Below are 26,968 nucleotides of genomic sequence, written 5' to 3' on the forward strand. Positions count from 1 at the left end.
GTGTAAGAAGTTATGATGACCTCAGCATAGATAAAGTGTAGAAGACCTTGGGTAGATAAGGTATAGAAAATAATTGTATGTTGGCAAGAGTCAAAACAACTGAGGAAATGAGATATCAAGATGGCCTATGTATAAACAAAAATGCTGCTGTCCCTCATTATTTTTGTAATGAAAGGTATAAATGCTTGCTGTAATTAGTTATCAGAGAGAGACCTGTTTGCTCTCCCTCTGCACATGTGAGAGTTAATAAAACATCTGACTTGCTATACCTAAACAAATAGTGAGAACTCAGTTTTTCTCCGACACATACAACCATAAACTTCGACTTTAGAACTGGAAAAAGGCATCAGCTGGATACCCTGAGGAATGAAGCTGTTTGGGAGCCTGGCAGTGCTGCTGCCCTATAGGTAAACAGACACTGCCCTGTGAGGGGGCAGCAGTTCAATCTCCATTGCCCATGCAGTTCCTAGCTTGTCGCCAACTAATGCAAAGCCTAGTGATTTGTGAGGTGAGGGCTGGAACTGAAACCAAATTAGTCTTCTATGGGACCAGACATCTGAGAGATGGAAATAATTCTTTATCCCTACCAAGCGGGGCAGGGTTCAGCTTGGTGACCCACAGGTGAAAGGTCTGGAGCCCACCAGCAATACCCTGAGGTACCTTGTCCAAGAGGACATGCTGTATAGATCTATAATAGACTATTGCCAATGAGTTATATTAAAAGGACATTCAGGTTGCACAGCCAAGCACTCAAAAGTCAGGAAGTGCCAGAATTAAGGCTGCCTTGGCAACTGTAATTCTACTTACTCCCTTGTCCTTATGTGTTACGATACCGTCTTTAATTGCATGAGCACATGCTATTTATTCCACAGGACCCCAGCCTGATTCAAATGTATAACCTCACGTGACAGGGCTGAAGAGGAAACAGCCTCACGACCCATGAGAAAGGGGACATCCCCATCCCCCTAAGCCGTAGAGAATACAGTGCTACTGAAGCCCATGGCAAAGGGGAACTGTGTTTCTTTCTCCAGGCCTGTACTGAACCTCCACAAGCACCGCAGAGAAGTGGTTCCCAATTGGTCTCTCTCCACACTCTAAACTGTGGCTCCAAAGGGCAACTCTGTTAAGAAGAAGGTTTATATTTGTTTGTGAACTGAATGTGCCTGTGAGCACGTCCTGTGACGTGTCTGAGTCAGACCCACCACCTACCCTGCAGCCCTTGGAACAGCTGAGAGCTGGCCCTTCCCTGCTGAAGATGCTCAGCAGCTCCCTTGCAGGCTGCCCACTGTATTGGAGGGAAGAGACGCTTCCCTGCTAGGCTGTGGGAGCCCCAGGGAGAATAGAATAGGAGCTCAACTGGCTGTCCCTGAGCTCTGGGGTGAGCCCCAAGATAGGACACTGCTTCCCACACCCCAGCATAGCCAAGAACCAGTTACCACTCCCTAATTCTGTGTCCCAGCCCTGGGATACATTATAGCAGAGCAGAAGCTGTTTTAAGTTGCACCAGCTGGCCAAGGCACCATATGCCATCTAATTAACAGTCAGAGCCCAGCATGCTCCAATCAATTCCTGTCCCCAGTGCACCTCCTGGGCCAGGGGCTGCAAGGCAGACACACAAGGAGCTGATGCTCTGGTTCTCCACCCTCCGGGGATTCCGCAGCAAGGAACATGTGTGGACTCCATTGTCTTGTGAGAGCTGAGCAGCGCAAGGGAGCACAACAGGACAAAGAATCTGGCCTAAAATACTGAGCGTGGCTTTTAGCCTCTTTGAAATAATATAGCCAGCCTTAGCCCAAAGTGGTTGGGCATCACCAGTACAGGGTACTGTTTGGCTGATACTGGCCAGTAAACTACATGTTCCTGACATTTAATGTTGCTCTGACAAGCTTGCCATTTTGCTAAAAGAAAAGTGGGACTCTATGGGAAGCGAATGGCCTTACACATTGTTGCGGATTGTGGGGGAGTTAGGGCCCTGCACCCCTCTTCCCGAGATTCACTGCGACTCTCAGCCAGCCAGTAAAGCAGAAGGTTTATTTAAGGACAGGAACACAGTCTCAAGCAGAGCGTGTAGGTACGACCAGACCCCCTCAATTAGGTCCCTCTGGGAGGTTCAGGGAGCTTAGACCCCAGCTTGGGGTTCCCTGCGTTGCACCACCCAGCCCCAACTGAAACTAAACTCCCAGCTCCTCCCGCTGCTCCTCTCCTTTGTCCAGTCTCCCGGGCAGAAGGTGTTAATTCTCCCCACCCCCGTTCCTGGCTCAGGTTACAGCTCAGGTAGCTTCCTTCAAGGGAAGTCCCACATCCCCACTGCAACCCCCCTGCAACATTCCCAGGTCAAATCTGCCCTGCTCCCTGCTCCGTCACACACATTAACTATGCACCAAAAGAAACCAAAGAAGAACAGGCAATTTCATCCAAGCCTTCCACCATCTCAGAAAGTCCATTCCGCAGGCCTCCGATGGTCAGCTTTAACCAGCAGCAAAGGTGGCCCATGCCAGGCTACAGAGTAGTTACCAGGCTTTGAGTGCTTATAAGGAAACAAACCAGTGGAAATGGCTTCTGGACAATGTGCTATTTTCACCGTCAATGCTGATGCCCTTTCCTCAACACACCCAAAACAATTAGTCTCTGTCCTGGACCAACTCCCTGCAAAGCAGTATTTACAGAGGAGAACTGAGCATGAGGTGGCAGATGCGCCAGACATGAAGGCTAGTGCCAGTGATGGAAATGATGCAGGGTCAGTTTCAGAGAGATTTTGGTCAAAAGCATGGAACAGCCAAACACTATTTTGCTACACAGGGTTGGTCAAAACTGAACAGTTACATCAGCATAACTGTCTCTCTCAGGGGTGTGAAAAATCCACACCCCTGTAAGACGTAGCTATGCTGACTGAACCATGGTGTAGACAGCACTAGATCAACAGAAAAATTCTGTTGCCTCTCGGGGAGATGCCTCCCGTCATTGTAGTGTCTACGCTGAAGCACTACAGCAGGTGAAGCTGTGCCACTGTAGCATTTTAAAATGTAGACAAAGCCTTAGCATCTAGAAGTGGCCTCCACAAACTGAAATTTTAAGAAAACACATCCCCTCCCACACACATTTCTGTTCCTAGATGGTATCTGGAACAGATACATTGTGGCACTCAGCATCTACATAGATACAACTCACAAAACCCCAAACCCAAGAGCTTAGAAGGAAACTTTAAAATCATAGAATTGTAGGACTGGAAGGGACCTCAAAAGGTCATTTAATCCCCTGCACTCAAGGCAAGACTAGGCATTATAGACCATTTTGTTTGCCTCAGTTGTTCTTAAAAATCTCCAATGACAGAGATTCCACAACCTCCCTGAGCAATTTATTCCAGTGCTTAACCATCTTGACAGGAACCTAAACCACCCATGCTGCAATTTAAGCCCACTGCTTCTGGCATTGTCCTCAGAGGTTAAGGAGAAGAATGTTTCTCCCTCCTCCTTGTAAACAAAATTTTTAAATTCTGGAAAATTATGTCCCCCCTCAGTCTTCTCTTCCTTTACTCATTTTTGCTGCTATTCTCTGGACTTTCCTGAAATGTGGTGCCCAGAATAGGGGATAATACTCAAGATGAGGCCTGATCAGCGTGGACTGTTGACTCAGATTTAGCTTGTGATTTAGTATGCCCTCAAATCCCTTTCCATAGTACTCCTTCCTGGGGATCATAGTGAATCACAAGCTAAATATGAGTCAACAGTGTAACGGTGTTGCAAAAAAAGCAAACATTCTGGGATGTATTAGCAGGAGTGTTGTAAGCAAGACATGAGAACTAATTTCTCCTCTCTACTCCACGCTGATTAGGCCTCAACTGGAGTATTGTGTCCAGGTCTGGGCACCACATTTCAGGAAGGATGTGGACAAATTGGAGAAAGTCCAGAGAAGAGCAACAAAAATGATTAAAGATCTAGAAAACATGACCTATGAGGGAAGATTGAAAAAACTGGGTTTGTTTAGTCTGGAGAAGAGAAGACAGAGAGGGGACATGATAACAGTTTTCAAGTACATAAAAGGTTGTTACAAGGAGGATGGAGAAAAATTGTCCTTCTTAACCTCTGAGGGTACGACAAGAAGCAAACGGGTTAAATTGCAGCAAGGCAGGTTCAGGTCGGATGTCAGGAAAAACTTCCTAACTGTCAGAGTGGTTAAGCACTGGAATAAATTGCCTAGGGAGGTTGTACAATCTCCATCATTGGGGATTTTTAAGAGCAGATTGGACAAACACCTGTCAGGGATGGTCTAGATACTTAGTCCTGCCTTGAGTGCAGGGGACTGGACTAGATGACCTCTCGAGGTCCCTTCCAGTTCTATGATGCCCTCCATTAGCACCAAGTGCTGTGCTTTGGATGATTGTTAGTTGTTTAAAAAAAGACTCATCCACCTCTTCTTCCTGGTTAGGTGGTCTGTAATAGACTTTACAATGACATCACCCTTGGTTTTTACCCTTTTATCTTTACCCAGAGACTTTCAACCAGTCTGGCTCCTATTTCCATCTTAACTTCAGTCCAAGTGTATATAAAACGATTATAGGCTCTTTCAAAAAAGGGACTCTAAAGCTAGCACCATGGAGTCACATACTCTGATTCCACGTCAGACGGGCTCCCTTCTGTGCCGCAGAATTAACTTGGAACCTAGCTACTATTGGGAATGATCAGATCGGCATCATTTACAAGTAAAAAGATACTACTTTTAACTGACAGCTTTGCAAATGGCACCTGGGATCTGAAAATCTTTCCACCTTGTGCATCAACTCCATAATAGGTTTCAGAGGGGTAGCTGTGTTAGTCTGTATTAGTAAAAACAACGAGGAATCCTTAGAGACTAACAAATTTATTTGGGCATAAGCTTGTTGTTTTAACTCCCTAATACGAACACTTTACATACTCTGATTGCAGGACAAACATTAATTAACCCGTGCCAACCTGGGAGACAGGCAAGCATTAAAGGTATCCTGCAAATGGAAAATATTGGTCTTGACCCTGTTTCTATTGCTTTATGATGAACATAGTTGGCCTCAACTTTTTAAAGAAAGTATCTTTTGTTTTCTCCATTAGAAATTCAGGTCTTTTCAACCCTGGAAGCCTCTGTGATGACTGTAAAACTGAGAGAATTATGACATCCCAGGAGACAAAGTCACAGCAGTTGAGAGGAAGGGATTTTTAGTCAAAATGTTTAAAACTGCTTAATTTCATTCTTTATAATACACATTAAACTCCAAGCACTATGAACACTCCAGTGAAAGCCTGCCTTTGCTCAAAATTAAGGATCAAGTAAGTTTTCAATATACATCTGAGACGCTAGGAAATGCTCCAGCAGGAAAGACCAGGTTTGGCATTCCTAAGGTTAAAAAGGCACCATCCTTTCAGGCTGCCTTTATGCATCACAGAGAGCCAGTGTACAAATGCAATATCCATTTCCTTTGTAAGCCACCTCAAGAAAGATTCTGCACTCAGAACTTGTTTAACATTCTGTGGGTGATGCCTAAAACAGAAGAGGCCTCAGGACCTTTTGCCAAAGGCTGAACTGGCTCCATGGGGCCAACAGGAGTGCAGTGAGGTAAGGTCAAAAGATAATTAAGTCCAAAGCTGACTGTGAGGAATTACAAGGGATCTCACTGAACTGGGTGACAAAATGGCAGATGAAATTCAATGTTGATAAATGCAAAGTAATGCACATTGGAAAAACTAATCCCAACTATACATCCAAAATGATGGGATCTAAATTAGCTGTTACCACTGAAGAAAGAAATCTTGGAGGAGTCATCATGTATGACTCTGAAAACATCCGGTCAATGTGCAGCGGCAATCAAAGAAGCTAACAGAATGTTAGGAACCATTAGGAAAGGGACTGATAAGACAGAAAATCTCATACTGCCACTATATAAATCCATGGTGCACCCACACCTTGAATACTGAGTGCAGTTTTGGCCATCCCATCTCAAAAAAGATATTACAATTGGAAAAGGTGCAGAGAAGGGCAACAAAAATTATTAGGGGTATGGAACAGCTTCCATATGAGGAGAGAAGAAAAGACTGGACTGTTCATAAAATAAATAAATAAATAAATAAATAAATAAGATGACTGAAAGGGGATATAATAGAGGTCTCTAAAATCATGACTGGTGTGGAGAAAATGAATAAGGAAGTGTTATTTACTCCTTCTCATAACATAACAACCAGGGGTCATCCCATGAAATTAATAGGCAGCAGGTTTAAAACAAACATAAGGAGGTACTTCTTCACACAAGGCACAGTCAACTTATGGAACTTGTTACCAGCTATGTTGTGAAGGCCAAAAATATAACTGGGCTCAAAAAATAATTAGAAAAGTTCACGGAGGATAGATCCATCAATGGCTATTAGCCAAGGTGGACAAGTATGCAGTCACAGGCTCTAGGTGTCCCTAAACCTCCAACTGCCAGATGGCACTGGAGGACACGGGATGCACTACTCAATAATTGCCCTGTTCTGTTCACTCCCTCTGAAGCAGTTGGCACTGGCCACTAATAGAAGACAGGATACTGGACTAGATGGACCTTCGACCTGACCCAGTATTGCTGTTCTTATGATAAGTCATTGGATTCACCCAGGGAAAAGGTCTGTTTTTCCATAGTCCTTTTCTGGCTATAACTACACTACATTGCTAAGGTGGGTGAAGTAATATCTTGTCTCTCTAATATCCTGAAAACATGGCTACATCAATACTGCAATCATAACCACACTGTCACACCACCAGCGATCATTCCCCTGGAGCAAGCCTGAAAACTCTGCTCGAAAACAAGCAGCACTAAACCCCATCTCCCAAACAGCCATGAGAACCAGGTTCAGGAATTCCTTCTACCAGTGGACTGCTCACCTTCTGTGGGTTCAGAACTTTGATGACCTGTGTGATGGTCCCCGTGTTAAATGCTGGGATGCTGCTGCTGCTGGGAGACAGAAGCTGCAGCTGGAATGTCTGAAGAAAAGGGAAAAGACTTTCAGAAAGATGATTTCACCAAGCATTTAGCAGATACAGCTACACTGCCACACCAAGTGCTGTCACACTGTTTACAGCAACGGTGAAAGCACTACTGAGAGACTGCTTTAAGGGAGTTCCTTGGTCCTTTCTCCTTTTAGAGAGGTCAGGAACATGCATGCCTGCAGCACTCAAGAGGCCAGAGGGTTTTCATCTCTCCTGCTTTCTCACAGGCTGAAATCAGATTGACATAACTGCTGGCAGATGGGGGGGAGGAGGAGCCTCACTGCTCTGATGTCAGAGCTTCTTCTGCTGTGCTCATGAGCAAACAGCCTGATAACCATAGGAATGATTCTGCCACAAGGCTGAGTCGCACTGGTTTCCAGGGAGAAAGGCACTGTCTCCATTCTAACCACAATCCAAGACCAGCTCTGCACACACAACCAGAGCTGCTAAGTAGACATGCATGCACAAGTCTTCCCAACTCAGCCAAACCAAACTGGATTGTCTCTGGGACACAGGAAGGCACCTTTCCGCCTACCAAGTTTCATCTTCTTACTCCCACCTGCTTCAGAGTGAGAGCTGTTCAAAGGGCTCTTCTGGCTGTTGATAACGAGGAGAGTGTCTCGTTCTGTGTTTAATCAGACTTCCCAGAAGGATCCCCCCCAGCCCCAGGCAGAGCCAGCCCTGGGAAAGCTCAGCCCTAAAGGGACCTGCTCAGAAAAGTTATGCTCAACTCTAAATACTATCTTAGAACAGGACTATTTGGGCAGCTTGAGATCTAACAGCTTTAACTCCTCCTTATGCTTCTTGGAGCTTCGCTTCCTCTGTGCAGAAGGGGCAAAACAATAGCAAGAATTTGGAAAGAGACAGGGGGCTAGCCACCCAGCCAGTCATGGCAGCTCTACCTTTGGTACCGCAGCCTGGAAAACAAAGTCTGTCATATCCAGTTCTGTGCTGTTGGAGGCTTGTATCGTGATCACGGTGACGCTGGGGTTGGTGTTCGATCTCTCAAAGGTGAACTCTATCTTGAGCCCATTCTTGCTGTATGCTGTGATGGAGGGGATGCCTGCAGCCGAGGGACAAGAGCAGCAGCCCAGTAAGGACCTGGAGACCATTCTCAATGTCAGCAGGCCCACCTGCCGCCCCTAAACCCTACGCCCAGAACATAGAGAACTACTCTCCTTCTCCTTATTCCATCTCCTCCTTCACCCCTTCATCACACATTGCTCCCGAGCGCTCCCAAATCCTCCTCGTTACCAGACCCCCAATGGTTACAATAGCTCTATGTGCTCAGGGTTCCTATGCTCCTACCAGCAGCAATATCATTGAAGAGAGGCTGTGATGAGAGCCCATCCAACAGGAACGGAGGCTGCGATATCTGTGGGGCAGGGACCGGGGCTGGAGAAGCTAGAGAAAGCAGGTTAGAAGAAGGTAGAGTTTAGGTAGTTGGAAGTGTAGAGTGGCTTTTCCCAGCTCAATGATTAGCTAGAAGGAGCATGCTATTTTTACAAACAAGAAACCCAACAAGGCCATCTCCTCTCCCCAAGGATGACCTCAATCTCAGCCATCACCAGCAAGGGGTCTCTCCTCTCCAGCCAGCAGGTCTCCAGGCTGAGAGAACCACCTCTCCCCACTCTTGATCCTCTCCTGCCAGGCTGAGAACCTGTCCCAGGACAGAGGAACACTCATCTCACTCCAAAGTATTTCCCACCCTCTCCACATTAGCCTTGGACCAAGGGCAAGCAATGCCAATGAACCTCACCCCCTGCCAAAGGAATGGCGAATTCCCTGCCTCCCCTGCAGAAGACCCTATCCCTGGAAAAAGGACATGGAAGAATGCCCCTCTTACCCTGGCCCAGCTCCTCCCATCAGGCTGAGGGACCTGGAATACCCCTCAATAGCTGCAGCCTGGTCTCACCTGTTAGGTTGAGATCTCCCAGGAGGTCAAGGAGCTCCCCACCGGCAGAGGCTGGCTTGCTTGTAGGGGCAGTTGGAATGACTGGGGTTATATCATTTCCTCCCAATAAGTCCAACAAGTCATTTGCCTAGTAAGAAAGCAATAAAACCCCCGTTACCTACTCATCTCCCTGCTACCTTTGCTTTTACCTGTGACAAACGCCCCTTGCTCTCAGATGAAAAAGTCCCTCTCTCAGTGATCTGCCTGTGAAGCTCTTACACTAGTCTCGGACTAATGCTGACAATTTGCGCTCAGCACTTTAAGCTATCTAGTTTCCAGGGGTCTCAGGAAGACAGCGGGAGGTGCTGTGCCAAGGAGGGGAGGAGTTTCTGAATGCTGAGAGGCAGGTCACAACTCGTAGGTGGGATTTTACTCCATCCACCTCACCTGCTCCAGCCTGCACTCCTGCTGTGGCACCTTCCCCTGATGCCAGTCCTTGACTCCCTTCTTTTGCTTGGGAATCAGCAGGGGGGAGACAGGTTGCATCAGGCAGTCAGGCACAGGTCAGAGAAGCAGAGATGCCCTTGGCTTACTAGGGAGAGGGGAATAGTCTTCCAGCCCCTGGGTCTGACAGGACAGTGGGAGGGTTACACCAATTGAAGAGAGCACCTTCCATTACCTGGCTGGTGGGCTGCAGCCCAGAGGGGGGAGGTTTGGTTTCCAGCACTGCTGGCTCTGTCTCTCCATTGGTCTGTACAATCTCAGTGGGGCCATTTGTGGTCACCTTTTCCATAACTGGCATTCTCTCAAGTAGGGCTGACCTGAAAGAAGCTGACATGGTTACACTCTGGGCCATCTACCCTGATCCCAGTCCAAAGTACTTGAGATGGCAAGGATGATGTAAAGAGGGTGCCTGGCCTTTTGCTTTAGCGCTACGAGAAGAGTTGAATTCTGGGATCACACAACTGAGCTTGAGCTGATTAAAGACTGGGGCCACTATCACCAGCATAAACCTGGTTATTGACAGGTATTTTCTTTATAGGCAATGCAGAGCCCTGCCTTGCACCTACAAGGGACAGGTCCCATTGCAGAGCTAGGATAGGGAAGCCCAAGACTCAGGGGGAGAAGACCTACGCACACTGGGGCATGAGAGGGGGTGCTCCCAGAAGACATCCCTGCTCACCTGCAGATGTAGCTGAGTTAGAGCAACTGACTGCGTTTTCCTGGCAGGAATGTTTATCCAGCACAAGGCATGGTGATGGAATGGGGAAGACAAGCACCCACGCAGCAAACTTACCCAGGTTCCAGTCTTTCAGGAGAGCTACTAGGTAACAGTCTGAACACAGAGAGATTGTGTGTGTAGAAGGGGTGGATGGGAGGTAATGGGAGGAAAGATGGGATGCAGGACATGCTACCAAAGTCAAAGAGATGGAAGATGAGAGCCACCCCTTGATATGAGCCTACCTAGTTGGGGGACGCCCCACGGACACTGCGCATGATGCTGAACAGACTATTACATTGCCTGTGTGCCTTTGAGGGCTAGAAAATGAAAAGTGTCACATTGCCAAGGAACCTGAGCCCCAGGACTGTGCATTCTCAGCCATTACTAAACTCTTCTGGAGTGAAAACCGTCAACCCTGGAACACTCCCGTGTAACGAAGGCCAATACACTCACCACCCCAGCTTTTCAAACCCTTTCTCACAAGGCTACACAATCAAAGTTCATGATCCTTTTTGCTCCAAGGCAAAGCTTCCTAAACTGTCTTCTGCAGTTCCTCTGCGTGCATTTGCAAGGAGCTGGGTGATCATCTGATGCTGGCTCCATCATGTTTCCAGCAGCTAAATTCCATTAGAAGAAGCTTTCCTCCTGTGACCTTATCATGAGAGCCGTTCCTGTAACTGCCACAGAGATGTTATGGCATCACCAATGGGAAGGGAGCTGGGGTCCATGAAATTGTGAATGGAGGAAGCATGGACAAGACAAGCTATTAAAATGTAGCCCACAGAAGCCCAGCTCTAGGATGCCGAGGAACTGGTTCTGGAGGCGCTGGCCGGCATATGGAACTGGCTATCTCCCAGTGTTGTCACTGGACTCCCATTATCTTTCCCTTGTACCCAAGTCTGGGGAGGAGGAGGAGGATAGACTTTGTCTGGGTATTTCTTGTAGGGTGAAGACTGCCTGATTATGGTCTAAAGAGATTCACACAGGAAGACTACATTAGATGGCACAGGGGCTCTAATCTAGCAGACAAAGGCATAACGAGCAGACAGCTGGAAGTTTAAGTCAGCAAAGTTCAAACTGGAAATAAGATGCACATTTTTAACAGTGAGGGTCATTAACCACTGAAAGCTTTCCAAGATGCATAGTGGGTTCTCCAGCACTTGATGTCCTTACACCAAGGCTGACATCTTTCTAGAAGACATGCTTCTAGCTCAAGGACAGGCTGTGGTCTTGATGCAGAATCACTGGGTGATGTTCTCTGGCCCATGTTATGCAGGTGGTCAAACTAGATCAAAATGATCCCTTCTCACCTTAAATATTTCTTGTACTCACCTCATGTGATCATACTTCTTGAAAAGTGCATTGTACTCCACTGCCCTCTGCTGGAGCTCCACATCAATGCTGCTGCCATAGATGGACACAACCTTCTTAATGCGGCTGAGGGGCAAGAAACCAATAATGAAACCACTAAGCACTGAGCAAGGGCAGAGTGGTTCCCCAGACATGAGCTCAGAATTCACCAGCAGGTGTCCATGTAACTGGCCTGTAACCCAATAGGGACAGTGTTGTTTCTAATTTACTACCTTGGTAACTATGCAGCCCATGATTAGGGTCCTACCAGATTCACATCACAGACCATGAAATCTGGTCTCCCCCTGTGAAATTTGGTCTTGTGTGCTTTTACCCATGGGCGGTGGGTATAATAGGCCTGGGGAGACGTCGAACCCCTGGGTGCAGGCTTTTGGGAGGAAGTTTTCGATTTATTTTCCCATGCAGGTTCCGGGGCAGCTGAGGAGGTGGTATGTGTTATTCAGCTTCCCGGATTCATCAGTAATCTCCCTGGAGGCCAGAGAGATTACTGATGAACCCAGGAAGCTGAGTAGCAAGTACTGCCTCCTCAGCTGCCCTGGAACCTGCATGGGGCATATCAAAAGCTTCTTCCGGACCAGAGCTGCTTTTCCCCAGGTGGTTTGGGGAGGGGAGGCTCAGCACAGCTGCAGATGGCCCGGGACTCCACTGGTGTGTCTGTGTCTGTGTGTTAGGGCCAGCCCAGGGATCCTCCAGCCAGGGAGGGCAGGGGGTCTTGGGGCTTCAGACGCCAGGGAGGGGGGCACGTGCGCCGTGGGCGAAAGGGGCAGAGCTGGGGCTAGCCTCCCCGAAGGGGGGTTCCAACCATTGCTCATGCATTTACCTTATACTATACAGATTTCATGGGGGAGACCAGTGTTTCTCACATTGGGGGGCCTGATCCAAAAGGGAGTTGCGGAGGGTCACAAGGTTATTTTAGGGGATTGCAGTATTGCAATCCTTACTTCTGTGCTGCCTCAAGATCTGGGTGGCTGGAGAGCAGCGGCTGTTGGCCAGATGCCCAGCTCTGAAGGCAGCGCCCTGCCAGCAGCAGCGCAGAAGTAAAGGTAGCAATACCATACCATGCCACCCTTTACTTCTCCGCTGCTACCTTCAGAGCTGGGTGGCTGGAGAGTGATGGCTGCTGACTGAGGGCCCAGCTCTGCAGGGAGCAGTGCAGAAGGATGGCAATACCATCCCATGCCATCCTTACTTCTGCGCTGGTGCTGGCGGTGGCCGGCCTGCAGCCGCCGCTCTCCAGCTGCCCAGCTCTGAAGGCAGCGCTGCTGCCAGCAGCAGCACAGAAGTAAGGATAACGGTACCACAACTCCCCTACAATAACCTTGCAACCCCCTCACACCTCCTTTATGGGTCAGGACCCCTACGATTACAACACCGTGACATTTCAGATTTAAATAGCTGAAATCATGAAATTTATGATTTTTAAAATCCTATGGCTGGGAAATTGACCAAAATGGATGTGAATTTGGTAGGGCCCTACCCATGATGCTATGCTGTCTGACACTTTGCTGGAATACTACAGGGCGTATCAGATCCCCAATACCAGCAGTGTGCCCAACAGTGCTAGGCAAGTCACCTGTAAACAACATGGCTGCTCATTCCCTTTGAATTACGGACAGAGGGAATTCAAAAGGGAAACTATATACACCTCTACCCCAATATAACGCTGTCCTCGGGAGCCAAAAAATCTTACCACGTTATATCGAACTTGTTTTGATCGGCCGGACCGCGCAGCCCTGCCCCCCGGAGCACAGCTTTATCGCGTTATATCCGAATTCGTGTTATATCTGGTCACGTTATATCGGGATAGAGGTGTACATAAGTGAGGATTCACTTCCGCAACAGAATATTTCCAAGTGAACTCTCTCAGTCTCCACACAGAGCACAGACCATAACGAACAGGGAGAGCATGACACATATAAACCCACACAACACTCGTCATACATGTATGCAAGGCAGGATCACAGAGTTTAAGCAATAGGAAAACCCTTTATGGTACACGAAGGCAGAAGCTACATCACAGAAACCCTCCCTCTGGCCCCGCTGCAGCTTGTGCCCTCCTGTCTGCCACATGCATGTCCTGTTGGCCTTCACCAGCACGCCTCCCCATGCAGCGTGAGCACCCAAGGTAGACTCACTTGACAGTGCAGGTGAACCTCGTGGAAAGCTTCATGATGGCGGTGAGAGCGTAACCTCGTGTAACGGATGCAGACATGTTTGATATCAGGACACTTTCTAAAATATCGAGTACTTCCTCTTCCGTTACCTGAGCAAAGCAAGTGCAGCAGGGTTAGAAAAGAGATGGGCTCTGCTGCACAACCTCCTGGGCATACTCCCAAACCATTGTTTCCCTCTGCTCCTTCATCACGGAGGAGGATATGGGCTGGCGGATATATTTATGGGCAGTCCAACCCTTTGTTTGTGTTCATAATGGGATTTTCCATTTCTGGGACAGGCATGCAGAGCACTGGATTGGCATTGAGAAATCCATTTAAAAATTAAAATCCATACATTTGATATATTTATAAATTGCATTTTCCCCATACACCAAGGAGAAGTAGCATTAGCAGTGCGATGCGCAGCCCCTGCATGGCCAGAATTAGCCCCCAAGCCCCTCCAACTCAACCTCAATGCCAGGAGCTTCCCAGTGTTGACAATACACATGCCCCCAGCGCAGCTCCATCTTACAGCAGGGTGATTCCTCTCCAGCCCAGCAGCATCATGTCCACCAGTGCTAACCCCGGCAAGAGCATCCCCCCACCACTCCCACATGCCCAGCACCACTCTACTCCGACCCCCCACCCCAGTACACTCACAACTGCTCTACTTTCTCCCTTTCCAGAGCAGTACCTGAACCGGCTCCTCCTCTTCACACTGACCAGATATCAAGAGGTCTCCATATTCTCCCATACACCAAGAGGCCACCTGCACTAGGGGCTGCTGTCAGAAGAGAAGGTTAGACATGTCAGGGACAAGCAGCTCTCTGCATAAAGCAACAGAGGGTCCTGTGGCTCCTTTAAGACTAACAGACGTATTGGAGCATGAGCTTTCGTGGGTAAATGCCCCCTTCGTCGCAGCATGCCAGCTCTCTGCATGACACACACAGCCCAGGCTCAGTAGCTCCAATCCTGCCCATTCTGAGCAGGCACAGCAGGCCTGGCCAGTGCACCAAGAGGCTTCCTGGGGGATGTCTGGTACAGTCCAAAGGGCAGTACGTGTCACCAAGAGAACAGGTCGAATTAGGACAACTCCTGTCCTCACTGGCCAGAGGACTGGCCCATGGGGGATTTTCAACGGACATTACTGAGCCTTTAGCTTCCTTTGGGCAGTCACTCATGCTGGCTCACTAACAGGGACACTAGGGGTCACTGCGAAACCTGGGCTGGACATCTACCTGGGAGTAGTCACCAAGGATGGCTTTGTAGAGTTTCTGTACAGTATAGGCATGCATCTCCATGCTATTTGTTATCAGCTGGATCAGGTTGGGGACAGCATCATCTCGAACATAACTTCCTGCCTGAAAGAGAAGTCATATTTCTAAGAAACATACAGGAGGCTTCTTTGGTTTCACTGTCACACCCTCTTCCAGCATACTCCATCCACCAGTGAAACTCAAGCCAGCTCAGAGCAAACTCAAAGGGTACTTTAAAGAATTTGCTAGGAGTTAAAAACTGCTTTGCAACATCCCGAAGAGATGCTCTATGGGTATGTCTGCAGTGCACACTCCTTATAGCAGCATGTAGAGTACACACACTGCACGACCCACTGGCACGGGTATAAATAGCAGTGTAGATAGCAAGGCACTACTTAGGCAAGTAGAGTAAAGACAAACCAGAAGCTTAGGGTACATACCCTACATGTCTCACTACACCCCCTAGCAGTGCCTCTCCTGCCAACATTGCTAAAAATAGTAACATAGCGTCCCACTGCCTCCCCGCTGCGGGAAGCTACAGCAGCCCTTCCCACAGCCTCCCCCGTCAGAGCCTTTCCCCGCTGCATCCCCATGCCACAGCATTTCACTGCTGCATGTACCTACACTCCGCAGCGTGGACACAACCTGCTTTTCACTGCAGTGCATAGTTACACATACCTCAGTGAGTGTTCAGGGCAGACATAGCCTATGGCTGATGGTGAACGCACACAGTCAGGTAACAGTAGGAGATAGTTATTATTTAGCTTCTCCCCCCACCCACCTATACAACAAACTACATCCTGATGATCCAGAAAAATCTAAGCTGCAGAGGCCCTCTGATATCTCTGTCAAAATGAAGGCTATCACAGCACAAACTAAAAAGTAATCAAATTACATGCTTCCCCACAGGAACCAGGAAGAAAATAAGTCATTGCCATCTGCATTACTCAGTAGATGAATGGCTAGGCAGGCACAAGCTACGGCTGCTGCTTACCAGCAAAAATGTGCCAAATATACCACTGGTTTGTCCTGCCCTCATCCTCCTATGTCTACTTCATCCACCTGTTGTGTCTTGGCAAATCCAGACGGAGAGCTCTTTGGAGGTAGTGACTGATTTTCTGTTATGCATCTGCATGGATTAGGACTCCATTTCTCCAGGGAGAAGCAGAGGATGGAATGAGCACAAGCACCAATGCCAAATGTTTATTTTGAATCCATACAAAAAGTTCTCTGAGATAGAAATTCTTTCACAGCATCACTCAGCACCAAGGTCTTTGATTCTCTTCGAGCTTACATGGATGTTCCTTTACTTGAGAGCCCAGGCCCCTGGCTCTTTTGCCTTTTCCACATTAAGACAGCAGAAAAAGGAACAGATGCCTCCACAAAAGAAGCATCTCTCTGAGCCCTCAGACAGTCTGAAAGGATGATGGCACCACTGGCTTCTCCTCCTTGCATGGACCTCGGCACTCAAGATGCAGACATGCAAGGTACCTTGGATTTCAGTTCCAAAGAACAGAGCAGAGAAGGCAGCAGTGTCACATTCTCTGGTGCCAAGAAAGGTTTCAACTAAGACATGCAGAAGTCAGCTCTATTTGTTCTCTTGCTCACAGACAGTTCTGGTCTGATGAAGGACAGGCCAGGGGACTTGCTTGCTTATCTGTCTTTACAGACCCTTTGTCTAGGGGCCAGGAACATGGAACAAAGAGCCAGGGAATAACCTCTCCCCACAACGCAGATGAGGCAGCAAACATGTCATTTGACTTTGGCATCTTGGAGGAAGGCGGTATACTGCTTGAATTGCATCTCTTGTCCAGTGGGCCTTGGCATCAAGAAAGCCAAAAAGCTGACCAAGGACAAAACCATGCAAGAGCACAGAAACAAAGAAAATTACATGCAGCCTACTGACACCGACTAAGCTAACCCTTGGCATTAATAGTTAGCAGATCGAAGTTTGGCCAAACAGAAAACTAAGAGCTGCAGGCACAGACTGATGGGCCCCAACACGCACAGCTAAAAGAGACCAGAAGGGACTGAGGCCATTGAGTACATTTGGATGGCCGCTGAGGGGGTGCTTCCCAGCGCGAGTAGACAGATGCACTATCTCTGCTCAAGCTAGTTTGCGCACTAGAAACAGTCAGTGTGGACGCTGCAATGTGGGCGGTAGCTTGGGCTAGCCACCCGAGTACAACCCAGAGTCTGTACTTGGGTAACCAGCCCATGTCACCACCTTGCCACCACGTATTGTGCTAGCTATGTGTCTGTCTTCCTGGGCTGGGAGGCATGCTACCAGCTGCAGTCCAGACATACCTCAGCAGGCCTAGGTCAGGGCACTGTGTGAGGGAGCTTGTGCAATCCCCATGGCAATTGTTTGCAAGAAGCTCCCCTCTTACTACCAAGGCAGTTCTCAATGGAAGTCAGCCTTTGAATGGAAATAGAGTCTCAGTCTCAATAAACGAAGCTACTCCTTTCCACACGAGGACACTAAGGACAGGAATCAAACTTGAGACCACAGTCCCAGTTTCTCAGGCGCTTTGTGAGAAGACTGTTGTCTCAAATGTTAAATTATAGCACCCATTTGTCAGCTTCTCACACAAACTCCTCCATGCTTTCTTCCATGCTGCCCCATACACATGGCATGTCCTCACTGACCTCATCTGCAAGGCCTTCCTCTAGTCCCACCTCAGCAGTGATTGTTATCAAGTGGTCAGCCAATAAATGATAATTAGGTCCAAAGGTAGCTGGGTTAGCTGGCACTTTATGTATAATTAATTACATAAGAATGGCCGGAGTATCCATCTCGAAAAGCTGTATGGATTTGATTGTACCCCTCTCCTCTCACCCTTCATATGTCACTTGGCTTCTTGGGTTATGGCTCTCCCCTAAAGAGCTTGTATTTCCATATTTACTTGTACTGCACGCAATACAAAGCGGCCCTAACCCTTCCTGAAGCCCCTGGGTGCTACTGCCATTGAAGTAATTAAATATTAGGACATTAGTGGCTCCTTGTACATTCTCTTCTGAAATCTTAAGGAAAAAAAAATCAAAATCCTTTCCAATTCTCATTTCAGGGAACACCCTAACTAATTGTCCCAGGCTGCTTGTCACTAGCTCCTACACACACACAGTGCACTATATTAGCAGCTAAAGCCTGCAGTCAACACAACTACAGTGCAGAGTGGCTGATGGTTCTAAACTGATGCAGGACTAGCCACTGCACGAAGTCACAGAAAGCTGTTCATAGGTTCTCAGCATATCCACCACTTACCGTTGTTAGGACTCGCATAATTGTGTCTATGTGCCAGCGTTTGGAAGGGGCATATCTGAGAAGATAATGAAGAAAAAGTCAGAGGAGTGATTAGTTCTGGCATTTACCACCAGTAGAAAATTGGGCAGGATTATGAAAGCTTCCTCTCCCCTCACCTCCTGATCCATCACTTACCAGGAGGCCATCTCACATTTGCTAGGAAATAGTATATGGATTCAGTTTTTCAATATGTGAGCATTAAATGACTAGCTTTACTGAGGAGTAAAGTGATACTCTGCAGTACAGGACAGTAGAGCTGGTCTTCCAATTATAAAGTCACAGTAGTAATGAGATCATCTTGTTTCACAATTTAATGGAAGAGAGACTGAACAGGGCATCCATTCCACATAGCAGGAGGAGTCAGAGCTCTGGATTTATTTAACAATGTAATCAGTAATTAAGTGCCTACAAACAGTACCTCCCATAAAGCTATAAGCATTGGACCATGCCATTTTTCAAGATAGGTATAACAACAGACCACACCAGAGCCGATTCGCAGAGGGGAGGGGAAGAAATGACCAACGCAGTCCCCCAGCCTCATTGGTTCTGGCATGGCGGGGGGAGATACACAAATGTCCAGCCACACAGTTCCCAGGACCAGCAGGGGATTAATGTGAACTTTAATTGAGTCCTTACTTCTCTGCTGCAAGAAATATTCCAGAGGCACAATCTGCCTTGAACTCTGGCTCACAGGAATCCAGGAAATACAGCAGTTCCTTCATCATTCCACGGATGTTGTTCCCATTAACTAATGCAAAGCTCAGCTCCATTGCACGCCTGGAACAAGAGAGAGAGAGAGCTAATAAGCTATCATCATCAAATGACAAATACAGGCACAGGTTTCCTACCTGCCCAAATCCCTCCATTTCCTGCATTCTCATCTTTCAGTAAGGAAAGCAGCAGCAATCTTGATTAACGCTACTTTCCCATTCACCAGCAGATATTAAGCAGCCGAGAACATAAACCAACGGAAAAGAGGGGAAAAGGGAAGTTCTCCAGCATTTTTATGGACACCTCTAACTATCCTAAAGAACAGAACACAGCAGCAAGTGTCCATCTGAGAATTTCTGAACCTCCAGCTATTGGTCACTACCTTGCAGAATTAGTCTAACATAATAGTGAAAACAACCCCAGGTTGCAAGAGGCTACAATTGTATAAATGAAGGCCAGAAGGATACAATGATCATCAGTCTGACTGCCCATGTAGCACAGGACAGAAAACCTCACTTCATCAAATCCAAAGGGTCTGGCTGAGCTAGAAATCCAATCTGAAAGACTTCAAGGGATGGAGAATCCACCACATCCGCAGTAAGTTGTTTCACTAGTTAATCACCCTCAGTGTTAAAAATGGGTGCCTTATTTCTAGTCTGAATTTGTTTAGCTTCAGTTTCCAACCACTGGGTCTCATTTCTGTCTTTGTCTGCTAGATTAGGGAGCCCTCTACTATCACAAATCTCTTCCCCGTGTAAGTACTTCTACACAGTGATCAAGTCACCTCTTACCCTTCTCTTGCATACACTAAATAGATGGAACTCCTTTAGTCTCACTAGAAAACAGATTTTCTAGACCACAAATCATTTGTGTAGTTCTTCTCTGAACGCCTTCCAGTTAGTCAACAATCTTTTTGAACTGTGGACACCAGAACTGGACACAATTTTCCAGTTATGGTTTCATGAATGTTTTACACAGAGGTTATAACACCCTTCTATTCAGTGTTCCTCTGTTTACAGGCCACAGCACTGCACTGAGAGCTCACGTTCAGCTGGTTTCCATAATGACCCTTAAGTAATTTCCAATCACTGCTTTCCAGGGTACAGTCCCCCATACTGGAAGCGTGACCTAAATTCTTGGTTCCCAGATGTATTACCTTGTATTTGGCTGTATTAAAACGCACATTGTTCACTTGAGCCCAGCTCATTTTTTCCAAGCAATAGAAATTATACTATATAACTGAGCTATCTATCATTTACCATTCTACTAGTCGGTCATCTGCAATCCATCAGCAATGATTTTATTTACTCTTTCAGATCATTAATAGAGATACTGAATATCACGAGGCCATAGACAGACTTCTTGAAGAGGAAACAGCAACACTTACAGTTATCTCTGAGATCACTGAGCCAGTTTTAAAATCCATTTAATATGTGCAACAATCGTGTTGTTTCGTGCTCGTTTTTTAAAATCAGAATGTTGTGCAGGACTAAGTTAAATGTCATCCTGAAGTCTACCTGTGTGATGCCAACAGTCACCTCTCTGCCAATCAAATCTGTATTCGCAAAAGATATTAAGTTTGTTTGTTGAGACCTATTTTCAGTAAAATCATATTGAATTATGCTGCCATCCTTTAGTTTTTCACCGATTATGCTCAATATCACCATTTTCTTGATTTTGTCTGGGACCAATGCGCAGGTAACCAGCCTGTTGTTACCGAAGTCACCTGCTGACCCTTTTTAAGTATTGGTACATTAACTTTTTTCCAATTACTGGGGATTTCCCCAGAAGTCCAAGATTTGTTAAATATCAACATCAATGGATCAGAGGACTCCCCAACCAACTCTTGATACTCTTGAATGCAAGTTAACTGGTCCTGAAAATTTGAAACGGTTTAGCTTTAGCAGCTACCATTTAATATCTCCCTAGTTAGTGTCAAAATATAAAGTATTTCTTTAACACTGTAAACTCTGACTATGTGATCTAGCTTCTTCCCTATATAAAAAAAATAAACACTTTTGCCTTTTCTACATCATTAACAATTTCACCATCCCTGACTAATAATGGACCTATACCATTGCTAGATTGCTTTTTTCCTGATCTATTTTAAAATTTCTTTTTTATTGCCCTTAACCCTAGAAGGCCATCGGGTGTTTCATGTTTAAATTTTAATCTTGTGTCATGTTGAAGCTTATCAATATAGCAGCAAGACAGGAAGTGCTTTGGTGCTTCACAACCCCATACATCAGAGCACTGAGCACAGGACACAGCTGCAGTTTCTTTGACCATATTCAGAGATTTATTTCCTTTATGGATCTCCCAAGCACCTGAGCATATTTAGTGGGCCGATGACCAGCTGAAAGCAAGGGCCAAGCGCACTTTTACTGCACTAAACTGACATGCACTACAATATAGCTAAAGGAGACATAGATGGGCCTCAATCAGAGAGCCATCTCCTCCCTTGGCTTCCACACACATCTGCTTTTCGTGCTCCCAGGGTTTCTGTCACCAAGCCAACTGGTTGCCAGAATGACAGACGTGCGTTGTCAGCAGCTTGAGTGTCAGCATTGTGACAGGGCACTCTGCCGATGGATCACTCTAAGGCTTCATCCTCCAACTGCACAGACCAGAGTAGAAGCTTCTACAGGGCTCTAGCATACCACTGATTTCCTACCATGCTCCAGAGCATGACACTGTGACCTCCCACACCCCAGATCCATCTATAGCCTCTCATGTAGGCCCTGGCTCTCTGCAATAGAAAGATGTTGATTTGCTGAATCCTTGTGCAGTCATACCTCAGAATGGGGCTCAGCTGTAAGATTAGCTTGTGCAATACCCATTACAAAGACAGATTCAGTTAAATTTTAACAGAAGGGCAGATCCAATCTGCAGAATAGCAACATTCAGAACAATTGAGCTAGTGACAGGAGTGAGGACAGAAATAAAAGGTCCAGAGAGATTAGAAACATGAAAACTGATTATTTGTCAAAGTTGAATCTATTACACAGATTTTCAATAGGGAGAGAAACTTGACAAGCCATGATGTTGAAGGAGACCCATGGATTGCAGGAACAACAAAACAGATATGTTTGCAATGTGATATGATAGCAATGAGGGCAATACAATTTTGGGCTGCACATGCAGAGGTGTCATATCCCTGAGCAAGGGTATAATGGCCCCTTTCTCTTTGGTTTGGTGCAAGGACACATGGAATATCGCACTGAGTTCTGAACACCACATTACAGGAACAATATTGACAAGCAGGAGCGAGTTTAGATAAGAGTAATATGTGATCAAAGGGTTGGAAGGCCTAACTTAGGAGAATTGAAAAAGCTAAATATGCAACACTTGGCAAAGTGAAGATAGGGTGTGGGGGGAGAGACAGAACCACAACAACAGCCCACAAGTATTGCACAGGCACAAGATAAAAAATCAAGGTGTTTAGTGTGGCAAAAAGGAGGTAGCTAAGCGGTAACAGGATGAAACTGAGGGTGTATGTCAAGAGAAAAATCCCTGGGAGTGAGATGTGCTAGACTATGGAACAATCTCCCAAGGGACAGAGCGGAAGCCCTACCCATCTGAACATTTACACTCAAACTGAACACCAGAAAACATACATCAGGAAACAATCCTGCATTTGTGACAAATCTACCAGAGCTAACTCCATGTCCCCTAGGTCTCTATATAACTCCGATTACCATGATAGCAGAGTACTGCACAAACAGTACACCTCTGCCTGATCCTCCAGGCAGTGAAGAACCACTCTGGGCCTGTAGGACTTTCACGGATTACTTTACAAGCATAAACTTGGGGGAGGGAGTTTACTAAAAAGGTGTCAAGTATCAGAGGGGTAGCCGTGTTAGTCTGAATCTGTAAAAAGCAACAGAGGGTCCTGTGGCACCTTTAAGTCTAACAGAAGTATTGGAGCATAAGCTTTCGTGGGTGAATGCCCACTTCATCAGTCGCAAGTGGGCATTCACCCACGAAAGCTTATGCTCCAATACTTCTGTTAGTCTTAAAGGTGCCACAGGACCCTCTGTTGCTTTTTTACTAAAAAGATGAGTTTTACAACTTGCTCTGAACTCATTCAGGCTTGAGCTTGTTCTGAGCTCTTCTAGCAAGGAGTTCCATGGCCCTAGGTAAGATCAGCTTCCCTGATAAGTTGGATGCCTGTCACCATCCCTGTTCTCTCTGAAGCAGGGGGCAGACTGGACAGTAGTAAGAGTCTCCCTTGTGGGATTGCTGCACTGGGCAGTTAATGTGCATCTGTCTCTCTCCCCACCCCACAGGCTCACAGTCCTGACGTAATAAGTCAGACAGATAGCTCTCTGTAGCTAAATTACCGTTTAATGGAGACATCCAGATCTTTTAGGCAGTCCACAATGGTGCTTCTGTGCCGCTGTACTGCATTGTGGTCTGTCTGCACAGTCTTCAACAAAGATGTCAAAGCTACATATCTGGGATAGAGAGGACAAAGGAAGAATACCACATTCGTGCCAGCCATTCTGTTTCATTGCAAAGTAAAGGGTTTAGTCTTCCTCTGTACTGGGACAGGATTTTCCCAGTGCTACTGGGAGCAAAGGAAAATCTGCCGGACTGCTCTCTGACCCAACCAGAGGGGAGTTTCCAAGCAGAGGATGTAGATGTACCATAAGAGATACTTCTGCTGTGACAAAGAGAAAGCGCAGCTTCACTGGCCGCTGGAAAAAACCATAGTCTGAGCTATTCCAGGAGCCTGTGTCTGGTCTATAACTGGGTTGCAGTCGCTTGCTGTAGACCTGCTGGCTAGTGAGGAAAGGCCATGATACGCCCAGGGAAAGAAGTATGGCAAGGAGAAAGAAAAGTAGTCACCAAGGGAATTTAGCCATCCCCATCCCCACCACCTTTCCCAACACTTTGCCTTGGGAGCTGCTTCTGCAGACTCTTAACACAGCAGTGCCCATGTCTGACACACTTCAGGTAACTTACCTAATGTTTTTGTCGTTATTTAACAAGAAACGGCCTAGGATGTTAATGGCTAACACCTGCAGAAAAAAGAGTTAGGGAAGGTTAGCGATCACAGCAAGCTGCTGCTCCTCCTCAACGCTGCTTCATGAGCCCACATGGTCCTTCAGCAACCGTGCATGCAAAGTGCTACGGCTAATGACAGGGGCAGAAACAGCAAGAACTCCAGACACTGATTAACCAGCGGAAGTGGCAGGACTCATGCACATGGTGGCTCTGGGAGAAGGCTGCACACCAGGCCAAAGAGGAATCTCACTGCACAACATACAGCAAGTCGCACAAGGGCACTAAGTCTTGGTACAGCTGTGCATGCTTCAACTGTGGAATAAACTCGCTAACCACTATCTACAGCTCCCCTCAGACATTCCAAGCTATGTTTCCACCTCCTTGGCCCCTGGATACAAATTACAAGAGGAATCCATTAACACCCTCCTGGAGCTCAGGAAGGGAGATACACTGTCCCAACACACTATGGTTCCTGGCACAGCTCTCATCCCTTCCCTCATCATGCTACAAGCAGTTAACTTCCAGACATTGCTACTGGTACCACATCTGGCACAGGATCTCACTGATGTAACATTGTCCTGAGCCCAAGCTCTGAGATTCTCTGGAATCCCAGACATCTACCACCAGCACCATAGTCACTTTCAGAGATTTAGGTTGAACGTTAGGAAAAACTTCTTGTCAGGGTAGCTAAGCACAGGAACAAGTTATCTACGGAGGTTGTGGAATATCCACCACTGGGGTTTTTTTAGACAAACATTTGTCAGGAATGGTCTAGAACAGTGGTTCTTAACCTTTACTGCAGCCTGCACCCCTTTGGTTCTCAAAACTATGTTCTCGCACCCCTTATCAAAAATCGTTGAAGTAGGTCAGTTCTTTAAACCTAGATATATCATAACTATAGAATGAAAGAAATATAATTATATATTTATTTTAATTTCGCAATTAAAATTTAACAGTAATTGTTAAAAAAACGTATAATTTTAATACATAGGTTTGATGAAACGAAGTAGTTGTACTTACCTGCCTGTGCTTAATTTGTGTTTTCGATGATTTATCGTCTAAACAAATCTGGCATGTCTCGCACCCCAGGGGTACATGCACCCCAAGTTAAGAACACTGGTCTAGATGATACTGAGTCCTGCCTCAGTGCGGGGCACTGGACCAGATGACCCACGAAGTCTCTGCCAGCCCTACATTTCTATGATTCAACCAATTCCAGTGACACTTTAGAGCCCTAAGTACTAGACCTCGCTAACTGATGAACTCAGTCTGGGGCCCATTGTTTGACTAAAATTAAGTGTAACGGTTTAGCTTCATACGTCCACTAGGAAAACTAGTACCTGCCCTAGCCCCAACAGGTGAGCTCCATTTAATCAGTCATTTCATCTCTAACTTCTTTGATTCTATGGGTTTAGTGAAAAGAACCATGGTAAAGGCAACGTACTCGCAGTCCACTCTCAGACTTGATGTCCATAATAGTCAATACAGTTTCATAGAGGATGGCATTACCCACGTTTTTACTTGTTTCTGTATTAGTGGCAACCTGGAAAAAAAAAACAAAGTAAAGTAACATTGCCCGTGCTTTGCCAGCATCTGCAGCACCCTACCCAGGCCACCTCTCATTTCTGTATCAGAACAAGGCACCGTCCTCCCACTTGCCCAGATTGTTAGCATCTGCCAGAGTAAATCATTGCCCTCAGAAGCATATACTTGTGGAGCAATGAGTTGATGCTCACTCTGTGGTACACACGGATGTAATTAGAAGTAACAAGATGAAATTAAGAGGAGCAATTTAGGCTGAATATCAACCTAACCTGGCAGACCTCACCTGCGCAAGTATGTCATTCATTGCTTCACTTGAGTCATCATCATTTCGCCCCAGAATTCTTAGTAACCGCAGGATTCGCACCTGAAAAGACAAAAGGCAGCAAATTAAATCACATCTGGCATAAAGCAATTTTATGCAGTAGCCTCCGGTTAATTCATGGAAGAGTGCAGGAGAGACAGATCAGATGCTGATAAATATGGCAATTAAATCACAAGGCCCTCCGCTTAGAGCAGAGATGAGGATTTGAACTCTTCTCCCTCAATGAGGTCTTTCCCAGGAAGCAAGGATTTATACTAGGTTTAGGTCTCCATCCTCTAGCCAGAAGCACTCCCACTACAACCAAACAACTGATATGGATTCAATATGGATAACTATAAGCTTACTCCTCCTCCCAGGAATTCGCACAATAGGTGAGGGAGTCAGAAACCAAGTCCCAAACACCGCACTGGAGACAGAGCTACCCAAGAGATTTACTATCAATCCTTACCTGCAGGAAGGGGTCACTGATCCCAGACACGTCATGCTCTGGTGAATATCCAGACATGATAAGGTTCTTTAGAATACGAACTAACTGAGGTACAAGCTGTGAAGAAGAAAGATCCATTAGAAAGTATACTCATAACACTTGTCTTCCACACTTTTGTTGTAGGGATCCAAGAATGAGTCCTGAAGATCAGTGTACACATCCTTCCACACAGAACATCTCTGATTGTGCAGGCTGGGTTATCTGAACATATTGACACTGACATCTGGCCAGGACCTGAACACCATACTACAGAGCTACTCACAGAGCTAAGCCCACTAGCCCAAGAGGCATATAAAAAACAGAGGTGCTTCACAAGTGAGGTTCATAGACAATGCCCTGGAGAGTACCCCTGCCATCAGCTGCTGAAAATAAGAAGAGGTGCTGGTCTTTCACAGGGTACTGTCCTTAGACCTTGCATTGGGGCTCTTTCACACCAGCTTCTGGCTGACAATCTAAGTTCCTTAGGGCCAGGACCATCTTTTTATTACATGTATGGAGTGCCTGGCATAGTGGGATCCCTGATGGGGGTCTTTAGGCATTCCCACAACAGAAACAGATGTCATTATGGAGGTCTTAAGTTTGTCACTCTCCCCCAGCTACACCTCTACCCCAATATAACGCGACCCGATATAACACAAATTCTGATATAAACACGGTAAAGCAGTGCTCCAGGGGGGCGGGGCTGCGCACTCAGACGGATCAAAGC

At 46.6% G+C, this 26,968-nt stretch overlaps 1 protein-coding gene and 1 non-coding gene across 3 annotated transcripts in view; both read right to left on the reverse strand.

The window, feature by feature from the left end:
- Window positions 1-26,968, reverse strand: part of AP1G1 (adaptor related protein complex 1 subunit gamma 1) — a 95,591-nt gene that overhangs the window by 8,821 nt on the left and 59,802 nt on the right. For both annotated transcript variants that reach the window (XM_054049225.1, XM_054049226.1), the window contains exons 7-22: window positions 26,224-26,319; window positions 25,737-25,817; window positions 25,353-25,451; window positions 23,867-23,922; window positions 23,242-23,355; window positions 18,824-18,964; window positions 18,149-18,203; window positions 14,866-14,988; window positions 14,322-14,411; window positions 13,610-13,737; window positions 11,436-11,540; window positions 9,561-9,702; window positions 8,903-9,029; window positions 8,296-8,391; window positions 7,890-8,050; window positions 6,883-6,981 (exon numbers count right to left, since the gene is read on the reverse strand). In XM_054049225.1, the coding sequence (XP_053905200.1) occupies window positions 6,883-6,981; window positions 7,890-8,050; window positions 8,296-8,391; window positions 8,903-9,029; window positions 9,561-9,702; window positions 11,436-11,540; window positions 13,610-13,737; window positions 14,322-14,411; window positions 14,866-14,988; window positions 18,149-18,203; window positions 18,824-18,964; window positions 23,242-23,355; window positions 23,867-23,922; window positions 25,353-25,451; window positions 25,737-25,817; window positions 26,224-26,319 (1,713 nt within the window). The remainder of the gene's footprint in view (window positions 1-6,882; window positions 6,982-7,889; window positions 8,051-8,295; window positions 8,392-8,902; window positions 9,030-9,560; window positions 9,703-11,435; window positions 11,541-13,609; window positions 13,738-14,321; window positions 14,412-14,865; window positions 14,989-18,148; window positions 18,204-18,823; window positions 18,965-23,241; window positions 23,356-23,866; window positions 23,923-25,352; window positions 25,452-25,736; window positions 25,818-26,223; window positions 26,320-26,968) is intronic.
- On the reverse strand, window positions 21,436-21,522 carry LOC128849090 (small nucleolar RNA SNORD71). The gene has a single exon (XR_008447168.1). It is a non-coding gene; the product is annotated as a small nucleolar RNA SNORD71 (small nucleolar RNA).

The sequence above is a fragment of the Malaclemys terrapin genome, chromosome 14, assembly GCF_027887155.1.
Source record: "Malaclemys terrapin pileata isolate rMalTer1 chromosome 14, rMalTer1.hap1, whole genome shotgun sequence".
Taxonomy (NCBI): Eukaryota; Metazoa; Chordata; order Testudines; family Emydidae; genus Malaclemys; species Malaclemys terrapin.